Here is a 24,814-nt window from a genome sequence, read left to right as displayed (position 1 = left end):
TTGTTGAGGTTCTTCACGGGTTCCACCAGCTCCTCCTCAGAGGCTGAATCCGTGTCCGTAATGGCCACCACCCCCCCCCTCTTTTTCCACGGGGGTCTTGTCGATGGGCTAGAAAGAGGATTCCCTCTGCGGTGGCAGGGAAACTCTGGGCCCCAAGGTCGCCTCCACTGGTGAAGCTTCCACAGGCTTCGCCAGGGTCGCCGCGACTCCCTCGATAGAGGCCTTAGCCGGGTGAATCAAGGCCTTCACCACCCTGGGCACGCTTGAGGCCTTCACCTTGGGGGGAGGGCCAATGCCTCGCTCCCCCTCGGCTGAATCCTTCGAGATCGACCGGGGCCTCTCCAGAAGCTTATCCGGGTTCTCGGATTTCCTCTTCCCCGAACCAGAGCTTTGGCTTGTGGTTGATGGTGCCGGGGAAGGCGTGCCCTGCCTGGCAGCCGAAGAGCCCGACCGTTCGCCGCTCCCGGTACTTAGCCTTCTGTTGGGCCCCTGTCGCCGGGGCGCCCTCACAGGACTAAGAAGACCGCTCAGACCTTTTCTTCTTCTCACCTGCTGGGCCCTTCTCCAGCCAGCTGGTGAGACGGGTACGACGATCCCTCATGGTCCGTTCCGATAGGTTCTTGCAGAACGCACAGTCCTTCTCCACATGCGTCTTGTCCTCATGAAGGCAGTCGAGACATCTCGAATGCTCGCCCTCCTTGAAAACATTCTGTAACCTGCATCCAGGGCAGTTCCTGAACAGCTTGGATCCAGGCGTCGAACTTCCCTTGTCCTGGGCCATGTCAGGCCTCAGATCTTCTGGAATCCTCCAAGAAGCGTAACTCGATGAAAACTTCACCCTTGAGGGGTGTAGAAAATTCTGAAACGGGTCCCCGTTGATCGGAAGTAGAACGGTGGAGCTTGAGGCTCGATTTAACTGAAAAAACAGATGAAAAAAGCACGAAACTGCAGTAAAAGCTCGAGAGCTATAGCACGAGGACTCCCAACACTTGAACGTGCGGTAAAAATCTGAGGATGGCTGCCAGGGAAGGGTGCTAGGGAGAGGGCAGTCATTGGCTGGGGGCAGTATGACCCAGAGACCAGTGATTGGTTACTACTAAGAAAGACAGTTCAGAAACGAAACTGATACTGATTTTTTCTTTACCGAGGATTCCCAGCCTGACGATGGGGAATATTCATGACCATGTGAATCCATGCCAGACCCCATGCTGGAGAAGCTGTGTTCCTCGAAGCAGAGTGTGCAGAAAAAGGAAACATGATATTTTCAGCTAATAAAACAACTGTCCCCCATCAAATTACAGTATTACAGTTCTACACACATACCGATTTAAAAACAGGTTATACAAATCGCAAATGTTTTATCACTTTTAAAATAGTTACATTTTGTTTTTTCCTTCCTCCACCACTGCCATGTTTTAAATAAAGAAAAGTTCACCCTCACCCTCTGCAGTGCCTCCTCTCCAGCCCCATCCTATTCAGCTATGACCACTTCTTCATGTTTTGAAATTCTATCCCTTTAACCCACTACGCTTACCACACTTTTTTTCCACTGCCTACCCAAGCGAATGTCAGTAAGTGGAATGGAAGTTTGTATTTTACCTGTTGAATTGTACATTCTTCCTTCAAAACCACTGATAAATCCTGCAGAGTCTATGTTTTTGATTTTCACTTGTTTGATATTTTATCTGCCGCCACCACCTACCACTGTGATAACTAATGCATCTTTTTCTCAACCTGCAAATTAAATTGCACAAAATTATATATTACCTGAATTCACTTCTTGCTCTTTGCTTTCACTTGTCATAGGATTATCATGCAGGTTCAAATAGATTTCGATCGCCGATCGAGCAGCTTTAAAATAAAAAGCATGCTGCCTGAGTACATCTTCTAATCTCAGGAGATCAACATAGGCACGCAGGGTCATCTTTCTCATACAGTATGTATGGAAATCAAACTGATCGTCCGTTATCTCAAAAAAATGCTTTAAAACAAAACAAACAAAAATATTATTCTACAATAATTCACATTTATGTTTTACAGCACAAGTACTGCAAGAAACAAATACAAGTATGGTTTGCAGACTGAGAGAAAATTCCTGGTTTCATAAAGGGTCTGCTGAGCATGTTATTTCCAACATCTGTACAGTTTAAAGAAAGACAGCTGGATTATTAAGTATTGCAATCCTTTCCAATTTATTGAAATAACAGAGGCTAACATAATGCATACTTCTCTTCTATGTGCGTCAAGCCACATAGCATTGTGAACATTTTAGTAGCTTAGTGGCAATTAATCAGCCCTGTTCACAGACGTTATGTGCCAGAAAAATCAGTGTACCTACATCTGCTTTCAAAATGTTTTTCAAGAATGATGTTCTAGTAGCTAGCTGTGTCAGAATTTAGGGATTTTGTGCAGTCCAGCAAGATGTCTGAGCAATGGATTCAGTTACTATGGGGCTTGTCATCAATATTCTGATATCAAGGGTCCCTTTGGATCAAGATTCCTGTATTTCTGAGTTTCTTAACTGGTTTACCTGACTTTTCCTGGGGAGCCTTTATCGGACTGTCAGAGTTGCAATTAATGTATGAGTCCCTGAGGGTACCCTACACCAATTAGGGTCAGGGTATACAATTTACCCTTTTATCCCCAGGCAAGTCTTTGCACAGCTGGCTGTGTGGGCACCAGTGGTTAGTGTTAACCTTTATGACTTTTGGAAGGTACTGCTAGCTATAACCTGTGTCACCATGTAAATTCATTTCTGAGCAACAGTCCGGTATTGTTCGTTCAAGTAAATACGGATGGAGCTCTATGTGATCTGGACTACTGCCTGCCTCAGAGAGGGCTACAGTTACCAGAACTAGCTAAATAAAGTTTGACAACAGTGTTTGTGATTCATACCCAAATCCACACCTGAGAAAGCTCAGGGATACCCTGTAAAAATTGAATGTGGCAGCCCGCTGGTTGGTTGTCATGTCTGAATGGATGTGTGATTTTGGTTCCCTACCAGGCCCCAATACCCCACAAACATAGGGGCCATAACGGCCATGGACATTTATAATCTTGAGTGACTTGCGTTGTGCTGTGTGTCCTGCAATAAAGAACCCTGCCTCTCGGTGAGCCACCAGATATGCATTTACATTTTTCCCCTACTGTGGCTATGCTAACCTGTGGCACAGTGTTTAAAGATGTAAAGGCAGGCGCTCTGTTACCAGTCTTTAGCTTCTCCTCCTAACGCACATTTTCATGACTTCATCAATCTTCAGGGAGGCTGAGTTTCTTAGTTATTTCAGGCAGATCTACATTTCTTTTTCAGGTGTGGCAAGTTAATTAGCTCTGAGGATTCTGGTACTTGTACTTTTCGCACTTGATTTTGCTGGCGGGTGACTAGAAACATAGCACAAATCTTCCCCTTGATGGGGGGAGGGGGAAAGCCAAGGTTGTGGCTCTCCAATGTAAGGCATGATAGCCCTGCTGCTACTGCCTTTTGAGCCCGGGACTCCTGGAACAATGTTTAAAGATGTAAAGGCAGGCGCTCTGTTACCAGTCTTTAGCTTCTCCTCCTAACGCACGTTTTCATGACTTCATCAATCTTCAGGGAGGCTGAGTTTCTTAGTTATTTCAGGCAGGTCTGCATTTCTTTTTAAGGTGTGGCAAGTTAATTAGCTCTGAAGATTCTGGTACTTGTATTTTTCGCACTTGATTTTGCTGGCAGGTGACTGGAAACAAGTCCCTCCATAGCACAAATCTTCCCCTTGATGAGGAGGGGGGAAGCCATGGTTGTTGCTCTCCAATGTAAGGCATGATGGCCCTGCTGCTACTGCCTTTTGAGCCCGGGACTCCTGGAACAATGTTTAAAGATGTAAAGGCAGGCTCTCTGTTACCAGTCTTTAGCTTCTCCTCCTAACACACGTTTTCATGACTTCATCAATCTTCAAAGCGGCTGAGTTTCTTAGTTATTTCAGGCAGGTCTGCATTTCTTTTTCAGGTGTGGCACAGCTCCACACTCAACTTTGTGGTGACACATGAAAATCACAAAGAAGAATCGTCTGGATATGCTACAGCTGGGTGACTATTGAAAGCAGGTCAGGGTCATTGTCACAGCAAACCAATTATAAAAATAAATCCAAAGACATGACCGAATTTGCATCTCATTAAGGTCCTATCTAGAACATTGGTCCTGTAATTAGCATTGGGCCTATGATTACCATCTGAGAACTACACAGCATTGAGACCAGCATCCAGTTCAGCCAACCCACAACCGGTCTGAGTCTGCCACTCAATCCCATGGGAGATGAATTGGTGGTTGTGCTATACAGATCCTGCAGTGCCCTTGGGCACACTGTGATTAAGAGGTTTAATCTCAGCCACTGGTTCATCTCGGACCATGCAGCTCACCATTTATCACAGGGTAAACACTAAAAAACACACCCCTTTAAAGGGTTGAGTCTTTCTAACCCCAGATTATTTACCAGGTACTGTTCTTTTGGAATATATAAAGTTAAACATAAATTTGTGTGTGAAGTTCAATTTAACTTAATACTGTATTACACTTTATATTCTTGTCTACCGTGATTATCCTCATGGGAGAAAAATCCATGACTGCTCAACCACTGTTGTAACTAGGTGAGTGAAGGCACAGTCAGTTAGCCAAGTGGTGGGAAAGAAAATGCTGGCTACTATCCTTAAAGTTAGGAGATTCCTCCTAAAATCAGTGACCTGAAACTGGCTTGGCTAGTGGGCTCCCATGTGTGGTTGCCAGTCCAACAAGCATATGCATTAACATTTGCTTATTTATAACTAATGACACAGTCCCTTACGTTCAGCAATCAATCAGTAGAGGAGGCGATTGTGCTGGTTTCCAAGTGGTTGTCAGTCTTTCACTGCCACTATGCTCACATGAGCAAGGATGTGTTCAAGTTTTCCAAATACTTAGCAATCCTGTACAAAGTCCAAGAGCATCACAGTCTATACATTGTACAAGAGTTGGTGGCACGGAACAAGTTACTTACCTGCAACTGTTATTCCCCAGCATGGGTCTGGCATGGATTCACATGCTTACTAATATTCCCCGTCATCAGGCTGGGAATCTGCGGTAAAGAAAAAAAATCAGTTTCAGTTTCGTTTATGAACTGTCTTTCTACTAATAACCAATCAGTGGACTCTGGGTCATGCTGCCCCCATCCAATGACTGCCCTCTACCTAAGCCCCTCCTCTGGCAGTCATCTTCAGATTTGGTAGCACGTAAAGTGGCAGTAGGACCAAGAGAAGAGCCACAGAGGGGTTGGAGGGAGGGTTCGCATGTGAATCCATGCCAGACCCATGCTGGAGAACAACAGTTACAGGTAAGTAACGTGTTCCTTCTCCAGCATGGGGTCTGGCATGGATTCACATGCTCATGAATGCAAGAATACATAGCAGTACACACATGCACAACCACGGGAGGTGGCAAGGCTCAACATTCAGCATTTTCACAACTCAACATTAAGCATCTCTTACCTCCTCACCAGGCTCACCTTCAAGCGAACAGGCTGCGCAGCACTGCCTAGCCGACTCTGGACTCCTCCCTGGAATCCCGGTCGACGCCGTAGAATCTCGTGAAGTGTGCGTAGACCTCCACGTAGCAGCCCTGCAGATGTCCATGTCCAGCAGGGGCACACCAGACAGGAACGCCATAGTAGCACCGATCGCTCTGGTCGATTGGGCTCTCGGACAGCCGGGCAACGGTCTGTTTGCCAACCGGTCACAGTGCATGATGCAGCCGGAGAGCCATCTGGAAATGGAAGCCTTCGAGAGGGCCTTCCCTTGGTTCACAGAGCCAAAGTTCACAAACAGCTATGATGTCTTCTGAAAACACTTTGTGCGGTCCACGTAGAACTTCAGCACTCTATCTACATCGAGCAAGTGCAAAGTCCCCTCAGCCGGCAACAAAGGCGACAGGAAGAAAACCGCTAACACCAAGGGCTTGTTGAGATGGAAGTCCGACGGCACCTTGGGCATGAAGGAGTGGTGCGTCCTCAGCACTACCCTCGTCTCGTGGAATGTCAAGTATGGAGGTTTACAGGAGAGGGCCTCGATCTCTCCCACTCGTCGTGTGGAGGTGATGGCCACAAGAAACGCTGTCTTCCACGATAGAAACTTCAGAGGTGCCAAATGCAAGGGCTCAAATGGGAGACCCATGAGCCTGGTCAGCACCACATTGAGCTCCCACGCCGGCGCCGGAGCCTTCGCCAGCAGGAATGAGCGGAACAGTCCTCTCATGAACTCCTTCACCAGGCGGTGAGACCACAAGGACGGCCGTCCTGCAGTTCTGGTGTATCGGGAGATCGCTGCCAGATGTATCTTGATGGAAGCATGAGCTAGTCCAGCTTTGGTCAGCGACAGTAGGTATGGTAGCACTTGAGGTGCTGTAATCCGTAGAAGGTTGATCTTCTGTGCACGGCACCAGACATAGAACCTCTTCCACTTATGTCCGTAGCACTTGAGAGTTGAGGACGCACTGGCCTTTGCAAGAATCTCTCTGCAGTCAGCCGGGATATCGTACCCTCCAAACTCTAGTGCTGCAGGAGCCAGGCCTGCAAGTTCAGCGACTCCAGGTCGTGATGAAGAATGGCGCCTCCCTCTCTGGAGAGAAGATCTGCGTCCGTCGACAGCATGACTGGTGGGGACGCTGAGAGGTCCAGAAGGTCCGGGAAACAGCTCTTTCTCGGCCACGCGGTCCGACGAGGATCATCCTGCACTGGGACCTCTTGAGCTGGCTGATGAGTCAAAGCAGCAGTGGCAACGGAGGAAACGCATACAGGAACAAGCCGTCCCAGGGGAACGAGAAAGCATCGCCCATGCTCCTCGGCTGGGGGAACCTGCTGGCGAACGACTGGCACTTGGAGTTTGTTGCCGTCGCAAACAGGTCGATCTGGGGTTTGCCCCATCGTTGGAAGAGCCGATCCACTTGATCCTGGCGTAGTTCCCACTCGTGGCACGAGCGCAGCTCCCTGCTGAGTGAGTCGGCGATGGTGTTTTTTATTCCTGCCAGATGGAAGGGAACCAGAAACATCCCCTGGGCGACGGCCCAGTGCCATAGATCCTGGGCCTTCTTGGATAGGGCTGGGAATCTGGTGACTCCCTGCTTCCGGATGTAGAACATCATGGTGGTGTTGTCGGTGAAGATCCTCACGACCTTGCCCTTGAGAGACGTGAGGAACGACTTGAGCACCCAGAACACGGCGCAGAGCTCCAAGATGTTGATGTGGAGAGACCTCTCCACCAGGAGCCAAAGGCCTTTGGCGTGGAGATCTCCGGTGTGTGCACCCCATCCCTCCAGGGAGGCGTCCTTCGTCACCGTCTCCTCATGTGCCGGGGTCTGGAAGTCCGTGCCTGCCGTGAGGTGTGCACGGGTGCCCCACCAATGAATCGCCCAACGGAAAACGTTGTTGAGCGGGATCTTGTCTTCGAAGCTGCCCGCCGCTTGAATCCAGCAGGTGTTGAGGAACTCCTGTAGTGGCCGCATCCGCAACCTGCACAGACGTACGAGGTAGATGCACAATGACATCATGCTGAGCAGGGACTTGATGGACCTCACCCTGGACACTTCCATGGTCAACAGCCGTTGTACCTTGCCCAGGATGGCTTTTGTCCTCTCCTCCGACGGTGAAGCCAACCGTGCCACCGTGTTGAGTCTGACCACCAGGAACAGGGCGTCCTGCGACAGTACCAAGTAGGACTTTGCGAAGTTGATCGAGAATCCCAGTTCCGTGAGCAGGCGGACGGTCTTCGCTGTGTGATCGACGGTGAGTTCTCTTGACTTTGCTCAGATGAGCCAATTGTCCAGATAGGGGTATATGTGGATTCCCTGCAGGCGCAGCCGCACCGCCACCGGTGCCAGGTACTTGGTGAAGACCCTTGGTGCCGACTACAACCCGAAGGGCAGGGCCTTGAACTGGTAGTGCCACCCTTGGACCACGAACCGTAGGAACTTTTGATGTCCTTTGCGTATGGGATGTGGAAGTAAACATCCTCCAAGTCCAGCGACGATAGGAAGTCGCCTTCCTCCAATTGTCCCAGGATGTGCTGAAGGGTGACCATCCGGAACTTCGGGACTTGATGTATCTGTTGAGGGGGCAAAGGTCTAGGATGGGCCGCCAGCCACCGGTCTTCTTTCGGACGAGGAAGTACCGCGAGTATACTCCGCAGCCCCAGAGCCTCTTTGGGACGATGTCTATGGCACCCTTTTTCAGCATTGCTCGTACCTCCAGAAGCAGCTGTGGTACGTGTTTTTCTTTCCTGGCCACAGGTGGGAAACGGGGACACTTTCTTTGAAACTCCAGGGAGTGCCCGTGGGCCAGGGCATCCAGCACCCAACGGTCGGTGGAGATGGACTCCCACACGCTGACAGATTTCGCCAGCCGGCCTCCCACTGGGGTGCTCGGGTTGGGGCCCGACATCACTGCTGGTTCAGTCTTGTTTGGCCGAGGCCTTGCCACCTTGGCCTCTTTGGCGACGATGACAGTGTCCTTTCTTGTTGCGGCCTCTGTAGACTTCCTGCGACAAGGAGCGGGCTGCTTGGCGGTACGACGAGAATCTGCTGCCGAATCCTTTGGAGGCACCTTGAGACTTGCCTCCGGACGTCCGAAAGGAAGGCCGTCACTGATGGAGAGAACCCAGGGCCCGGGCCGTCTCGGTGTCCGCTTTGATGGCCTGCAGTGACTCGTCCACTGCCTTGCCGAACAGGTTGTTCCCGTCGAAGGCCATGTCCAGTACCCTGGTCTGCACGTCCTGATGGAAATCAGTGGCCCTGAGCCAACTGCGCCGGCAAAGGCAAACACTGTTGCCCATCTGGCGAAAACCAGTGTCGGCGATGTCCGTGGCCACCGTGATGGCGTGGTCCGACGCCACCTCACCTTCCTGCAGGATTTCAAGGGCTTCTGCCCTCTTGTCATCTGGGAGGAAGTCCAGGATGGGAGCGATCATCACAAGGGCGTTGGCCGCCTTGATGGTCGTCGCATCCATGGCATCCAGCTTCTTCCCCTCGGCGTCTTGCGGGGAAATGGAAGTTGATGCCGTCGCCCCTGCCGATTTCTTCTTGGCTGCCTCGAAGACCACCGAATCCGGGGACGGCTGTGCCCTGAGGCACATAGAAGCGGAGTCCGGGCCCGGTACTTCTTCTCGTACGGGTCCCTCTTTGCAGGGGCCGTGGATGGATTCTTTAGAAGGCACAGTCCTTCGTCCCAGATGTCTTCCAGTAAGGGGACTGAGAAGACGGTCTTCCTCTTGGCCTCCCTTCGTTGGTAGAGGAACCCTTCCTTCTTCTGCTCTTCGGGGCATAGCTGGAAAAGCTCTGATGCCCGGGCTATCATGGCGTGAAAGGAGCCAATTTCGTCGGGCGGGGAGGCCCGGGCAGGGGGTGATGGCAGATCCACCCCATCGTCACCACCGTCGTCCATACCCGTCAATGCCGTCTCCGTCCCTGTCTCGTCCCTCGGAGGAGGGGATGGGGGTGAAGGCTGGAAGGAGGTGGAGGATGGACTCGCCTCTGCTTGTTCGGTGGGCTCCCCGACGGTCCAGGCGCCGCTGGATTGTCCACTGGTGGTAAGGGCAACCTTGTCCTTATCTCCGTACACAGGTCCTGCAAAACCATCAAGATTGCTCCTGTATTGTCTTGTGGCATCTGTTGCGACAGGAGCGAAGGCTGGGATGCGGGGTCCTCCGCTTCCTGCACGGTCCGCGGTTCCTCGTCGGCCCCACCGTTGCTCTTTATGTCAGCCTCGTTGAGATCCCTCCCGTAAGCCCTGGCTTCCTCGAACTTCTTGTCCAGGATCTTTTTGACGCCAGCCAGCTCATCTTCAGAGGTGGTATCTGTGTCCGTTAGGGCTACTGTGCCCCCCCCCTTTTCTCATCCCGGGATTTCACGATAGGCTGGAAAGATGTTTCCCTCCTGGGTGGCAGGGAAACTCTAGTCCTGGAGGTTGTCTCCACTGGGGAAGCCTCCACAGGCTTCGCCAGGGCTACCACGACTCCCTCAATCGAGGCCTTCGCTGGGTGAATCTGGGCCTTCATGACCTTGGGTGTGTCTAAGGCCTTCACCTTAGGGGGTTGCGGGGAGTCACCGCCTCCCCCCCGGCTGTCTCCGTCAGGATCGACTGGGGCTTCTCCTGAAGCTTACCCGGGTCCTCCGACTTCCTTTTCACAGAGCCAGAGCGTTGGCTCGTGGATGATGGTATCGGTGACATTGTGCCCTGTCTGGCAGCTGAGGAGCCCGAACCAACGGCACTCCCAGTGCCCGCGGACTCGCGGTGCTTAGCCTTTTATTGGGCCCCCGTCGCCAGAACGCTCTCAAAAGTCTTAGAAGACCGCTCGGACTTCTTCTCACCTGCTGCTGGGCACTTCCCTTCCAGCCAGTGAGTGAGCCGAATACGACGGTCCTTCATTGTCCGGACAGACATGTTCTTACAGAACGTAAAGTCCTTCTCCACGTGCCATTTGTCGTCGTGAAGGCAGTAGAGGCTCCGGGAGTGCTCATCTATCTTGAAGACATTCTGTAATCCACATGCAGGGCAGATCCTAAACAGCCTGGATCCAACAGGCGTTGCGTCTTTGTCCTGAGCCATGCCCACGCGGGGTAGGCCTCAAAGATCTTCCGCAATCCTCCATGAAGTGAAAACTCGACATAAATTCGCCAATGAGGGGCGTAGAAAACTCAGAAACTGGTCCCTGTTAATTGGAAGAAGAATCGGTGGAGCTTGAGGCTCGAACTAACCGAAAAAATAAGAGTAAACTTTTTGAAAAACGCAATATGCAGTAAAAGCTCGAGAGCTACAGCACGAGGACTCCCAACCCTTGAACGTGCGGTAAAAATCTGAAGATGGCTGCCAGAGGAGGGGCTTAGGTAGAGGGCAATCATTGGCTGGGGGGCAGTATGACCCAGAGACCAGTGATTGGTTATTAGTAGAAAGACAGTTCAGAAACGAAACTGATTTTTTTTCTTTACCGAGGATTCCCAGCATGACGACAGGGAATATTCATGAGCATGTGAATCCATGCCAGACCCCATGCTGGAGAATCTACAGAATCAGAACAGCTGTGAGGACATAACATTTTACCAGTTTAACAGTAGTGGACTAGTGACTATCGCTAGCCGTTCCGATAGCACAGCGCTTTGGATTAAGGCACTATATAAATAAACACATCATTATCATTAATATTCACTCACTCCAACGTCCCAACATCTTTCCGCAATACTCTTCGGGAATTGGAAAGCATCCTTAAACAACATGGAAAGATGGAATGACAACCACAGAAATAGAAGAGGCTCCAAACAACAGCTCCATCAAAAAATATTTCTTAGAACTGCTTGCCCAAAGCTAGCATTAGCCCCCAACTGACAAACAAATAGTAGTGTTTACGAAGGGTGTGGAGTGCAGCTGAAGTGGCCTTCTTACAAAATGTTTCCAAGGAAAATGCCCCTGCAACTACAAGTCCATGTTGGCCTAGTTGTGCTGAGAATGCAAGCCGTTTAAAAAAAAAATATTTTTATAAACTTTTTTCAATGAAAGAAACTGAATACAACATGTAAACAGTAATAAACAATATTAACAGATACATCTGTATATATGTGACTACAAACCATTGATGCTATATACGAAGTGAGTACAAAAATAGAGGGAGGGGATACAAAAAAAGAGCATGAGGGGTTGTGCGGTCATTTGAAACAACTATCCATACAAATAATTAAAAACACCCCACGTCATCATATTTATTATCCTTATTCTGAAACAATAAATGTTCCCTAGCCAAAAGAGTTATCGTACTGTTTAATCAATCATCCACCACGGGTCTAGAGCAACTATTCCAATGTTTAAGAATGTGTTTCTTTGCCACTATTACTGCCCTGTAAACCCATGCCAAATTATTAATCGTTAGACCTGTATGAAGCAGTGGGAATCCCAGTACACATGTTGGTGTGTGTGGGTATGAGAAATTCAACACCAAATCAATACACTGCAGAACTTCACCCCAAATTAGAACATCTGTAAGGAAGTACCTGTCTGGACCCTACAATGTCAACAATCTCTGGTAGGTCGCATCTTACAGCGCCACATCTTCCTTGGTGACCAGTATAAATAAATAATTATTCTCTGCTGTTTACAGATACAGATCTATTTTGTATCTACTGGCCCCGTATATATTGGATTCCACTTACTGTCTATACATTCAATTTCCAGATCAGATTCCCAAGTATCTCTACCTCTTTGTGAGATCGAACCTAATCTAGACGGTATCAAAATCGTATAGATAGCCGAAGCTGACATATGTGTGAGTGTGGACAGCTGCAATAATACTGGGGAATTGTGAAATCTTGCATTCAAGGGTGTGAATACAACCAAGAATAGGTTCTGTAGTTGCTGATACAGTTTTTGCCTTTTGGATGTGTAGTTTATATTTGAACTTCAAAAAGTCAAAATTTTATAAATGATTACCGTCATGAACTTGACCCAGTTTCCAAATTCCTGCCTTTTGCCATGATTTCCAGCATAGCATACGATTATTTTTTTCAAAATATATTTTTATTGGTAAATGTGCAATGTAACAACATACTCAACATTCCAGACAGACATTCACCATTTAGATTTTCTGATTTTCTCACCCCCCCACCAACAAAGAAGAATTAAAACACCTCTCTCCCTCCCTCCCTCCCACTTCCCTCCTTGCTTCCCATATCCCTATTCGAACTATTTATTTGTTGTGATCATCAGGTACAACAACCTCTAACATTATGGCGTCGGCTAAACAAACATTAAGATCACAAATGTTAAATTTTAGCGTTCTAGATCGTGGTGTTCGATGAAAAAAGGACAGAAGATGTAAGAAAGACGAAAAAAGACAGAGGTTACACAACAAGTGCATCTCAACAAAGTCCCCCCCAACATCCATCCCTATCTTCCCCCTGGGGTTGCTATCGCCAAGGAGAACCTGAAACTGTAGACAAACCAAATCCTTTACCCTTTACTATAAGCAGTTGAAGACCTAAAGTCCAGGTGGGGGGGATCCCTTATAGTTCAGGTGGAGGCGAACTAGGCAGGGCAAAGTTCAGGGAGCTGCCTGTCAGTTGTATGGAAGGGAGAGCACTCCATCCTTGCTTGTGTGACATGGTTATAAGTGCCTACCTAGCATATCCGATTCTCTCTGTAGTATTGCAAGAAAGGGAGCCATTGTTGATCGATATGCGTATGTGCTTCCATTAACTGGGCTGTCAAACTTTCCATTTCATGTATTTCCTTTGCTTTACGCAACCAGGCCCTTTGTGTTGGGAGGATAGGGGACTTCCATTCTATCGTGACACAAACCCGGGCAACCAGCAGAAGATTTCTAGGTAAATGCGGGAGAAGGGCATATTCCTCCCCTGTTCGCTCCACCCTGAAGAGGACCAGCAACGGGTGTAAAACCCTATGGATACCCTCCAACTGATGTATCCACCCCAGAATTTCTTTCTAGAACAGCTGCATGCGAGGGCACCCCCACCACTGATGCCAATATGACCCCACCTGTTGACACACCCTCCAGCACCGAGGAGGGAGATCTTTGTACATCTTGGAGAGGGCGCAGAGGGGTTTGGTGCCATTGCATCAAGATCCTACAGTTGTGCATCTTCTATTGCACCGCAATGGAGGATTTCCATACTGCCCTGTAAATGGCGTCCCACCCCCGATGGTCACCCCCAACCCTAGTTTTGCGTCCCATTTCGCCTTAACGCTTGGGACGGGGAGGTGGCCTCTAGCAATGAGCACATTGTGTATACCGGATATTAGGCCTTTGGAACCCAATTGGGAATTCAATACCTGCTCGAAGGGAGTGAGAGCATGCTGTAATTGGCCTTTCCATTTCTTGTCCGTTAAAAACCCCTTTTAACTGTAAATATGGTTGACGGTCGATCGGAGGCCCTCCTGAGCTTCTTCTAACTCCTCCCTGATCGAAAACTGCCCAACCCTCCACATCTGACCCGCCCTCACCAGGCCCTGCTCATATTGGGGTTGGAACCGAAGCGGCTCTCAAATAGCATCCCTGATTGGGGGGGCCAGATACAACTGAGCGGTGATGGCCAGGTTGTGACTCCCACCATTTCCTGATTTTTCTCATGCTATATTTCCCAAAGGGCTGTTAATACTGGATGCTGCCTAGCCCGAAACGGAATGGCCTTCCGCTGCACCCAAAGCCATTCCCCAAGTGATACGGGAGCAAAAAGGCAGTTCTCCAAGTCCACCCACTGCTTTAACCTTGACTCTCTCAGGTGGTGTACCAAGACACATAACTGGGCTGCTACGTAATACATAGAGATGTCCGGATAGGCCACCCCCCCTTCTCTTTTGGGAGAATTAGAGTATTATAACCAATCCTTGGTCTCTTGTCTTCCCAGAGAAAGGCCAACAAGGCTTTTTTAGCCGTGGGCAGGAACTCCTTTGGAAAAACTATAGGGAGGGATTGAAACAAGAAAAGAAGGCGGGGCAGAACATTCATCTTGATGGCCACTAGCCTGCCAGCCCATAACAGATTCAGCCTATTCTACTTGTCTAGATCCCATCTGATAGCAGACCATAGCGGTTTATAATTAGCTTGATACAAGCTGGTAAGACTCTTGGTAATCATTATCCCCAGGTATCGTAGTCCAAACTGCTCGATCTGTAGACCCCAGGTCTGAGGGGGCCCCACCCCTTGGGATAAGTCTGCTCTAAGAGGGAGGACCACCATTTTGCTCTGGTTAATACTAAACCCTGATCTTCTACCATCCTCCTCAGAGCTCCTGCAACAGCGCTGGGATTGATTGCATTGGATGGGTGATGTATGCTAGCACGTCGTCCGCAAATAACGCCAACTTATATTCGCCGCTCTTCCTGGAGAAACCCTTTATCGCACTATTACCTCTGATACCCTGAGTCAAGGGTTCCATGACTAAAAGATAACCAAGGGGAGAGAGGGGACACCCTTGCCTTGTCCCTCTGGTCAGTTGTAATCGAGCAGAAGCTACCCCGTTTACTACTACTTTGGCGCGGGTGTTTCGGTACGGTGCTCACATGCCCCTTACCCAGTCTGCACCTAAGCCCGCTTTGGCCAACACTTGTGTCATAAAGCTCCACCCGACCCTATCAAATGCCTTCTCGGCATCGACCGAGATCAGCATCGGGGCCACATCTTCATCTGATATTGAAGCTATTACATCCAATGTTTTACATATATTATCCACCCCTTGCCTTTCAGTGATGTACCCGGCCTGGTCACTATGAACCAGCAGCGGAAGAACCCCTCGTAGCCTACCCGCCATGATACTGGCGTAGATCTTCACTTCGACGTTCAACAACGAGATTGGCCTATAAGAGCTGCATTCCGTTTTCTCCATGCCCTCCCTAGGAATGACAACAATTCTGGCCACTGTAAAGGTAGGTGGGGCCTCCCCCATCTCCAAGATGTCCTTAAAAAGGAGCGTCAAGAAAGGGATCAGCGCCCCACAAAATCTTTTATAGAATGTAGACGTGAATCCATCCGACCCCGGGGCAGAGCCCGCTCTAAGCTTGGATATTGCTGACTTCACTTCTTCTGCGCTGATTTGGCTGTTCAATTGATCTCTGCCTGTCTCCGACAGTGCTGGGAAGGATATCATAGTCAAATATGGGTCTGGGCTCTCTGCAGGAGGATGTGCTTCTGCAATGTACAGCTGCTCATAGTACTGGGCAAAGCGAGCTGTTATATCTACTGGATTGACCAAAAGCTCATTAGCAGCTGATTTTATCTTGGGGACTGCTCTATCAGCCCTCTCCTTCCTGAGTTTGGCTGCCAACAACGTTTGGGCTTTATCTCCCTTTTCATAACATTTTTGTTTAACAAATCTCAGGTGGGATAGCGCTTTCTCCCTCCATATTTCCTTAAGCTCTGACCTACGTTTTTGAATCTCTGCCCTAGATTCTACCTCCCCTCCCCCTTTTCCCACCAATGCTAGCTCTTTAGCCTCTATAGCTCTCTTACTTGTTTTTCTTTCAGGAGTTTCAGCCTCTTTACTGAGGATCCCTGCAAGATAATGAGGCCCCTTATTGTCACCTTCGCAGCCTCCCACACTGCCTGGAGAGCGACCTCCCCCACCTGAGTTTGCTCCAAAAAGTCCCTGATCTCAGTATCTAGCGACTCTCTAAAGAGGGGGTCCTTAAATAGTGTGTCATTGCATATCCATCGTCTATCAGTTGTTATGCTTCGGCCCAGGTCAAGATCTAAGGTGACCATATCATGGTCAGACCAACCCACTACTTCATTCGAGGACCCTTTTATCAGATGTTCCAATCTGCTTTCCAAAAAGATGTAATCTATCCTGGAATGAGTTTGGTGCAGGAGAGAGTAGAACGTGTAAGCCTTACTATGTGGGTGCATGAACTCCAGGTATCTATTAGGTGGTGACCAGAGAATAGGTTTTGAAAGGCATGGTTGACTGGAAGGGGGACCGCTCCCGCCCTGTACGATTTCCAGTCACACACCGGGTTCACGATTTGATTAAAATCCCCTCGACAAACCATTGGCCCAGTTTGCCGACCTTCCAGGGTTTGCAAATTGCTCTTGTGAAAATGACAACTGTTGGGTGTTGGGGGCGTATACTGAACTGTTACGCTCACCTGGCTCCCACAGAGGCGTGGATCGGAACTGGACAGCTGCGGTCTCCACCAATGTGACGTGTAGGGCCGAGATGACGGACTGGACTGGCCCACCTAGCTTCGTTTGCTTGGCCCGTAGGAATATTCTTCTGCAAATGGAGAAAGGGAATTAACCACCCGTGGAGTTGAGCGTAAATCCCCCCACCCCCGCTGTTCTCCCCACAGATCACCTTTGATGTCCCCTCTTATAGTTTCACCTGATGGTTTGAAAAGATGAGCTCTCCATCCTGCATTGAGCGCAGGGGCACGTTGATAACCAGTTGCTTCACTGGCTCGAAGGAACTGGTGAGTTCCAGAACAATATTGACTCCGAGATTCCCAGCAAGACGCCGTAAGTATAAAGTTCGTAAGAGTTCAAATGCCTGACTTTCACTCTTGTCCGATTCCTTGCAGGGTGCAGCTTGACCCTAATCAAGAGTTCCTCGTGGCAACCGGTAGTAATCTGGTAAGGATTTGTATTTTCCAAGAGAGTTCGATAAAATAATGTCAATATGTAACCTGTTGCTTTCTCCCTTATTCAGGCGCTGAGAGAAAGTATGAAGTCTCGGGGAATAATACCTCCGGCGGTAAAAATCAGGTAAGTCTATTGTGGTGTGGAGGGTTCCCCTTGTTAGTCCCTTTGTTTCACCTTGCTGTCCTTTTGTTTCCCCTTAGGGGTCAGGGTTCGGCGAAGATGCAGTGGAAGCTGCGCTGACCCGTGAAGAGGAATAGTACCCCCGGTGGTAAAATCAGGTAAGTCTATGGGGGGGGGGTAACTAATATTCCTCTGTGTATTCCCTTCGCTCACCTTGCTGTTCTTGTCTTCTCCTTAGGTGCCGGAGTGCGGCGGGAACATGCAGGAGGATGCAGTGGAATGTGAAGATACTGCGAAGGGCGGTGAGTTCAGTGTGGCGCTGCAGCAGGCGAGGTGACGCGCATAAAATAACTTCTTTCTTCCAGCTCGAAGGCGCGAGCGATCGGGAATTCAGGTAAGGATCAAAGGTATTGCTCTTGTTCTTACCTTTTCTCCTTCTTTCTCCCTTTTTCTAGGAGCTCCAAACTCGAGGTGGGCGTGGCAGAAGGCTGGATGCAGACTTGCAGGCATGGTGAGCGTTACGCTGCTGGATGCAGAATAACGCGAAGCGTGTGCTGCTCTTCGGGCGTGGTTTAAATAGCCCCAAAGTAGTCCCAGGTAAGTATTCCTCCCCAGCCCCACCCGAGTAAAAAAATAGTCCCTAAGTAAAGTAGTCCCTTCCAAGCCTCTTTTGGCTTGGAGCTCTTGCAGCATGGTCTGCATCAGGTAAGTTTGCAGCATGGTCTGCATCAGGTGAGTTTTAATCTATGAGCCTGGACTGACTCTCCATAGGACTGGACCCAAATAGCCCCTAGCATGGGGTTGTTGGGCTTGCTTAGGATAACTTGATGCCTGCTTCCGGGGTTGCTGGACTTGGTCTGGGTCCCCGGGGGTACAACACAATCAACATCGGACCAACCGATCCCTGAAACACCAGCGATCTCCCTGCAGGGTTTCTATTTATGTGTGCTATTTGGAGACCTAATGAGGAGCGATACAGGTTGCCCAGACCTCCCTTGTTTTCCGGCCCTGAGGCCCAGATTGTTCCCCCTAAAATTCTGCCTTGCATGTCAAATTCCTTGCCCCGTTTGAATTTTATTTCCTGGACAAAAAGAATGTCTAGGTTCGCCTGCTTGAAGGTTTGAAATAACATGGATCTCTTCTGTGGAGAATTCAAGCCCTTGACATTTAGGGATCCAATTCTAACAGGTGTACCCCAGATCCCTAGGACAAAGCAATCTCTCCTTACACAGCCAATGACCCAATAAGGACTTAGTTCGTCCTAATAAGTGTGTCTCCTGCTCACTTTGCAGATATGTTACAAGCCTTTGCGAAACCCCAAGGTGCCCATCCTCCCCCCACCCTCCCGAAAGAGAAAAAGAAAGAAGAAGCTCAGCATATAGGTAAAGGAAAATTTTGTGTGACCTTTCCCTTCCCCCCGAAGAACAAATGACAGAAAGAAAGTAGAGCCGAGAAGAGAAGACAGAAGCGGTCGAAAACATTTCCTAACATGGGAGACGCCCTAGGTGTAAACATAGGGCCACTCAACAGGTGGAGCCCGGGAACCTAGTGCACAACTGAAGAAGAATCAATACTCAATTTGGCAGATTGCTCTGAGACCACATCTTTTTGTGCCCAGCCCGGCTTGCTTTCCAAACAGCGAGCTGAATTGAGGAAAACTATAGGGGCCTGTCAGGACGGACTTCCATCGGGCCTCAAAGTAAACCCCTATTCTGAGTCCTCTCATTATAAACTACTGATCTCCCCCAGGAAGCCTCAATTTCCTGGAACAGGTTAAACTAACAGTGGTTATCACTGAGTATTTAGTTTAGCAAATTTCCTCCCTTTCTTTGCACGGTTTTTGTGGAGCCACAGACTCGACAGCTTCCTGCTAGGCTCCGACGATGATGGTGCATCTTCTCCTCCCTCTGCGGTCTCTCCTCCTGTCTGCAAGCCCCGCAACACACTCGAGGCCTCTTCCGCCGTGACCACTCGATATTCAACCTCGTCACGAGTGAAGGTGAGAGCGAAGGGGTGGCGCCATCTCTAACGAATGTTTCTTTCCCTAAGCCAAGCAGTTAGCGATCTGCACGCCCTTCTTTTTGCCAATGTCTCTGCAGAGAGGTCCTGATAGATACGAACCTTCGAGCCTTCGAAGTCAATGGAGTATCGCTCTCTGGCCAGCCGGACTATTTCCATCTTGTGCCTGAAGTAATGACACTTAGCCAGAACCGATCGAGGTCCGCCCGGGGGCCATCCTGCCCGATGCACTTTTTCAAATACCAGCTATGGGGACATCGGCTGTGGCATCAGGGTACTTATCAAGGCTTTGAGTCTACTCTCCAAAGTAGCAGGAGATTCATTTGGGAGTTCCTTCATACCGTGTATCCTAATGTTCGCTCTCCTTTCTCTGTTCTCCAAATCGTCCAATTTGGCCTCTAAGTCTAAGTTTCTCTGCTCCAGATCTTGCAGACGCCATCTGTCCTCATTTCTACCAAATCAACCCACTGCTGATTATTTTCCAGGGCCTCAACCTTGTCCTCAATCTTGTGAACTTTCTCCTGGAGTGCTGATACCATGGCAGTCATGCTCGTGCGAAAAGCACGGATCTCATCCAAGAGGAGACAAATATCTCCTTTGGTCGAAATCTCCTGGTCTCCTCCCGGCACCAAAGGAGTATCCTGGGGGTGCGAAGCAGACATGTTTGGGTGCAACCGTTGATATCCTTGTAGCCTCTGCGCGGTCCCTGGGTTCATACTTCCGCCCCCGCGCAAAGTGCCCTTCAGGATGTCTCGGCATGTGTCGCTTGCTGCCTCCAAGCAGATGTGCCAAGCTCTACAGTGGTCCAACCCCAAGCCAAATCACTGACCTGCCAGGAATGACAGGGAAGTTCCTTGTCCACCAGACTTGATTAATGGTCCGGGCGACAGACCTCAAGACACGCCGGCATCTCCTTAGATGACTTCCCGCAGTGTCATGCCCCTAACCCCTCAGTCCGTTAGGGCCACGTTAACTGGGCCCAGCTTTCACCCTCACCCCAGCTCCACTTCGCCACCCTAGCCGGAGCCAAAGAGCCTGTCCTGGGGAGAGGGAATGGGGGACCCAGCCGCACACAGCTCCCCCTGTGAGTTTCTTGTGTCAGTCAGTCCTCAAATTGCCCCATGCACACTCCACAGCGGGAGGGAGGTGCAGTAAATACCTCTCATCTGATTTCCAATTATGCTGTGGTAGAAGGGGCACTGCCAACCTCCACCTGGGCCCCAAGCTGTCCATGCCCTGTGCTGGCCCAGCCTCACCAGGCCCCTTCTGTCTTTCTGTGGGCGCCTTGGGGGTCTGGACAAGAAGGGACCGGGCCACCACCTTCAGTTCCTCCACCTCACAAGAGCCTCTGAGGTCTCCCAACACTTCCTTCAGCGAATGGAGCTGGCAGCGCAAGGAGGGGGTGTGCTCTCTGCCCACACCCCCGCTCCTTACCTCCCTCCAGTGTTGGCGCGAGCTCAAGGTGCCTCCGCCACCGCTGTCTGCTGTCCTCAAATGCTGGAGCCTAAGCCGAGGTCACCCGAGCCCAGCATCCACTCCCTCCTGCTCCAGCAATCTGCCAGGGAGCCACCTCCGTGCGCCACTACAGACTATGATCCGCTCCCTCTGACTCTCCCCACCGCTCGCATCCTCCGCTACTCCACGCCGGGGGATGTTGTACTCTCTCAGCTCCCTCACCCTGGCCACACCAGGTCTTCTGCACTGACCCTCCCAGGTGCTCCTAAGGAGGGCCGATGACAGCACCAGCTCGTCGCTGGGAGCAACAGACACCCTCGGGGACCCTCAGGCCCCACTGCTGAAGCAGCTGCCTCTCCTCGCTCCTGACCGCGATGCAGGCCCGCCAACACGTACCCGGTGGGGGAGGGGCAAAATCTTCCAGACAGTCTTCGACCACTTTCTCGCCCCAATTTTCACCAGTAAAGCACCAGCCGCCCCCCACACCCTTGACCCTGTCCACACTCCCGTGAAACTTGGGACACTTGCGGGCTGGGCAAGCGAAGATTTTCCGCCACTTGCTGTCGGTCCCGACAGAGCTCCTTGCTCAGGTGGTCATTTCGCCTGCGCCCCCTGGTGGTCTCCCAGCATACGATTATTAATGGTCAGAGCTGGATTTTTCAAAATGTATGAATCTTTGCAAAGAAGATATTTTTCTCCCCTAAATTGGTTACTACTCTTCCAATCTATAATTACTTTTTTAATGGAAGGTAGTGTATGAACCGGCAATGTCTTTTCCATATAAAATAAATTATCTAATGGTACTGGGCTCACTGGATTATTTTCTATATGAAGCCAATTTCGATTAACTGATCATCTCTGAGCCAATAGTGTAGTGTGCGTAAAGTATATGCTTTATTGGGTATCCATCTGAAACGGGATCTGAAGATGTGTTAAAATACTTATGTATTTCTGATAATGTCTTTGCTGGCAGTGTAAATGGGAGCATACTGAATACATACAACAATTTTGGGAGTAGAATAATCTTAATGGCGTTAATTTCCCCCCACAAAGTGAATTTCAACTTATCCCATTTATAGCATAAATGTGTTCTCTCTAAGCCTCTTCCTGAAGTTATCTGTTAACAGGTGACTAATATTTTTCATTTATATAGATGCCTAAAAATCTAAATCCATTACTTGTCCATGTGTTTTTAGTTGCCCCAAATAGGCCTCTGTGACATGAGGCCGGGATTGGAAAAATCTCACTTTCTGAAGCATTTACTTTGTAGCTTGATACGTTCCCAAACAAGGTCAGCACGTCTATCAGGTTATGGTTTGAGTGTTCCGGATCTGATAGTAACCCCAGCAGATCATCTGCGTAGAAAAGAACCTTTGATACACAGGCATTACTCTCAATTCCTTTAGTTATAGGATCATTTATAATTAAAATTGCTACTTGTTCAATGAATAAGTCAAATAATAAAGACGATAATGGGCATCGTGTTATGTTCCCCTTCTGACATCAAATGAGTCTGATGTGAGACCATTAACCGTTACCAGAGCTTTTGTATTATTGTATAAGGCTGAGAAAAGCTTTAGGAACTTTGGGCCACAATTTACTTTAAGAATTTAAGAAGGATGTGTCTTAGATAAGTCCAATTGACTGTAGGCCTTTTCAGGGTCTATATTAATGGCTGCACATATCTCTGCTGAGCGTTTATGTAGATGAATGACATTAACCATTCTTTCTTAAATCGTTTTAACTATTTCTACTCCTTACAAGGCCTGTGTGGTTCTTGTGAACTAGCCTAGGAAGGAGTCGATTTAGACTTCAAGCAAAAGGTTTTGCCAATAGTTTCACATGTACATTCAATAAGGAGATTGGGCAAAAATGGGCACATTCAGTATGATTTTGCCTGGCTTTGGAATCACAGTGATTTGGGCAGATGCATTGAAGTCATACCCACATCCTTCTGGATAATGTTCACATATTTATTTTTAGAAAGTGAACAAGGGTGCTGCTAAAAGATGTATAAAATTCAACAGGCAGTCCGTCCAGACCTGGGCATTTCCACAAGCACATATCACCCATTGCCTCTATAATTGTTCCTTAGTTCTTTCTGCTTCAAGTGATGTCCTGTCCTCATCAGTAAGTATAGGAATGTCTACCTATAGTTTATCACTGTTATTTTATCAATTTCACCAGAATCATAGTGTGGTGTTGCATAATATTCTCTAAAAATGCCACATATGTCTTAATTTTTCCTGAGAACAAAGCCATCCTCCTTTCAAACCAGGAGAACTTGTCGCTCATCAACATCCCCCTTCTTTAAGCGATTCGCCAGTAATGTACCCACTTTTCCACTATGTTCCCAGTAGGCCTGTACAAAAAACTATTACTGTTCCGCCTTCATATTTAACTTATGTTCATGAGAGCATCTTGTGTTATCTACGTCTATTTAATTATGTTTAGATGGGTTATCATAATACCTTCTTTCAGCTTTCTTGTGATAATTGTCTAGCTTAATTAGTTCCACTGCACCCTTCTTCTGTGTATAATATGTATGATGCATGATCCTACAATATATAGTAGCCTTTGAAGCATCCCAGATTACTAATAAATCAGAAACTGTATTTTCATTGTCCTCTACATATAACACTATTTCACATTTTGTATATTCAATGAAATTGTCATCTGACAAAAGATGACCTTTAAGTCTCCAACGACTGTATACAGATGTGCCGCCTGTTGCGCAATCTTTCATTTTTTTAAACAATATGGTCACCCCTCTTGAACCGCCATTATAGCAACTAGAAAACTCTTTGTCAAATGACCTGTTCAATGAGGGGCGCTAGCGAGCCGAGCAAGATGGCGGCTTCCTAGGGAGCTCTGCATGGCCCCGAAAATATCCTGAAACATCCATCCTGCTGTGGTGCCCAAATTCAACGCAGAGCACGCTGCACTGATCCCGGACGCCGTGCTGCACATTTTGAAACCATCCGGGCCCCGAAGCTCCCAAAATCGACGGAGTTCCAGGCGACTGGCTGCGGCCTGCCGGATCGGGCCTCCCGGGACGGGCAGAGGAGGAGTGCCCCAGCGGTGCGGATCGCTGCGACGCCAGTCTCTTCGGCGGCGGCCCGCCGAGAGGAGTCGGGTTGACGTTCGCGCCCTTGGCGCGCATAGAGACGCTGCGGTCTCCGTCCCCGCGGGGGCTCGTGGTCCAGCGGGAGAAGAAGGTAGGAGTCCAGCCGGGTGCGCGCCATCCAGCGCATTCAGGTGCCCCGCCGGCCCGGCGTGTCACGAGCTGGCGGTGGGGCGGCGGGTGCCGGCGCCAGTTGTATCGCCTGCGGGTGGATCCGCCGGTACCCCTGCGGCACCTCGGCCCCGGCCCCCCCGGGCGGCGAACACTTCCGTCTGGCGGCTCTTTCCTGCGGGCGGACCAGGCAAGATCCCCCCCGGCTATCGGGGCACGAAGATAAACTGGGAGAAGAGCTACAACAGACACCATTCTTTCCACTCCCCGGCCCCCAGCCCCCGGAACCAATACAACAGAACCAACCAGTGCGAACAGGCTTATGCCGCTTACCACAAAGACGCCTTGAACACCAACTACACTGGTGGAACAGCTGAGTGCGACATCAACACACTAGCCCAGTGTGTTCTTAAAACACTCCCCAGTGACCACGCCTGAACACCCAACGGCATACCCTTTGCGATCTGGCGGCGCCGCAGCGCTTCCCCCACGCTCCAGTTCCCGGCCATTACAGCTGCAGAGAACCTCCAAGCTCACCATGGTCCGGGCACACTCTGCCCATACTCACTAAACTCTGCGGCTACGCTTCTTCATCACCAGCGTCGGCGCAGGGCCTCAGGCCCATCACACTAGCGAGTGAGCAACACGCACAGCCAGGGGGGGCAGGTGGACGTGCGCAGACAATGGGGAAGACAGACAAGTCGCAGAAAAAACTGAACTTTGAGGCCAGCTCCTCCACCAGGCAAACAGATCCCAACGGCAGACCTGCACCCCCGATAAAAGTCATGGAACCCACCGAGGACCCGACCCTCGGCCTCGATATTAAAGAAATTCTCCTGGACCTGAAAGCCGGAA

At 49.6% G+C, this 24,814-nt stretch overlaps 1 protein-coding gene across 3 annotated transcripts in view; it reads right to left on the bottom strand.

Annotated features, from left to right (window-relative positions):
• Nucleotides 1–24,814, bottom strand: part of NAA16 (N-alpha-acetyltransferase 16, NatA auxiliary subunit) — a 2,654,788-nt gene that overhangs the window by 563,909 nt on the left and 2,066,065 nt on the right. For all 3 annotated transcript variants that reach the window (XM_069640524.1, XM_069640525.1, XM_069640523.1), the window contains exon 14: nt 1,768–1,981. In XM_069640524.1, the coding sequence (XP_069496625.1) occupies nt 1,768–1,981 (214 nt within the window). The remainder of the gene's footprint in view (nt 1–1,767; nt 1,982–24,814) is intronic.

The sequence above is a fragment of the Ambystoma mexicanum genome, chromosome 7q (genome assembly GCF_040938575.1).
Source record: "Ambystoma mexicanum isolate Mex_15411 chromosome 7q, UKY_AmexF1_1, whole genome shotgun sequence".
In the NCBI taxonomy this organism is placed as follows: domain Eukaryota; kingdom Metazoa; phylum Chordata; class Amphibia; order Caudata; family Ambystomatidae; genus Ambystoma; species Ambystoma mexicanum.
Note: the sequence above shows the minus strand (reverse complement) of the source record. Positions and strands in the feature narration are given on the sequence as shown.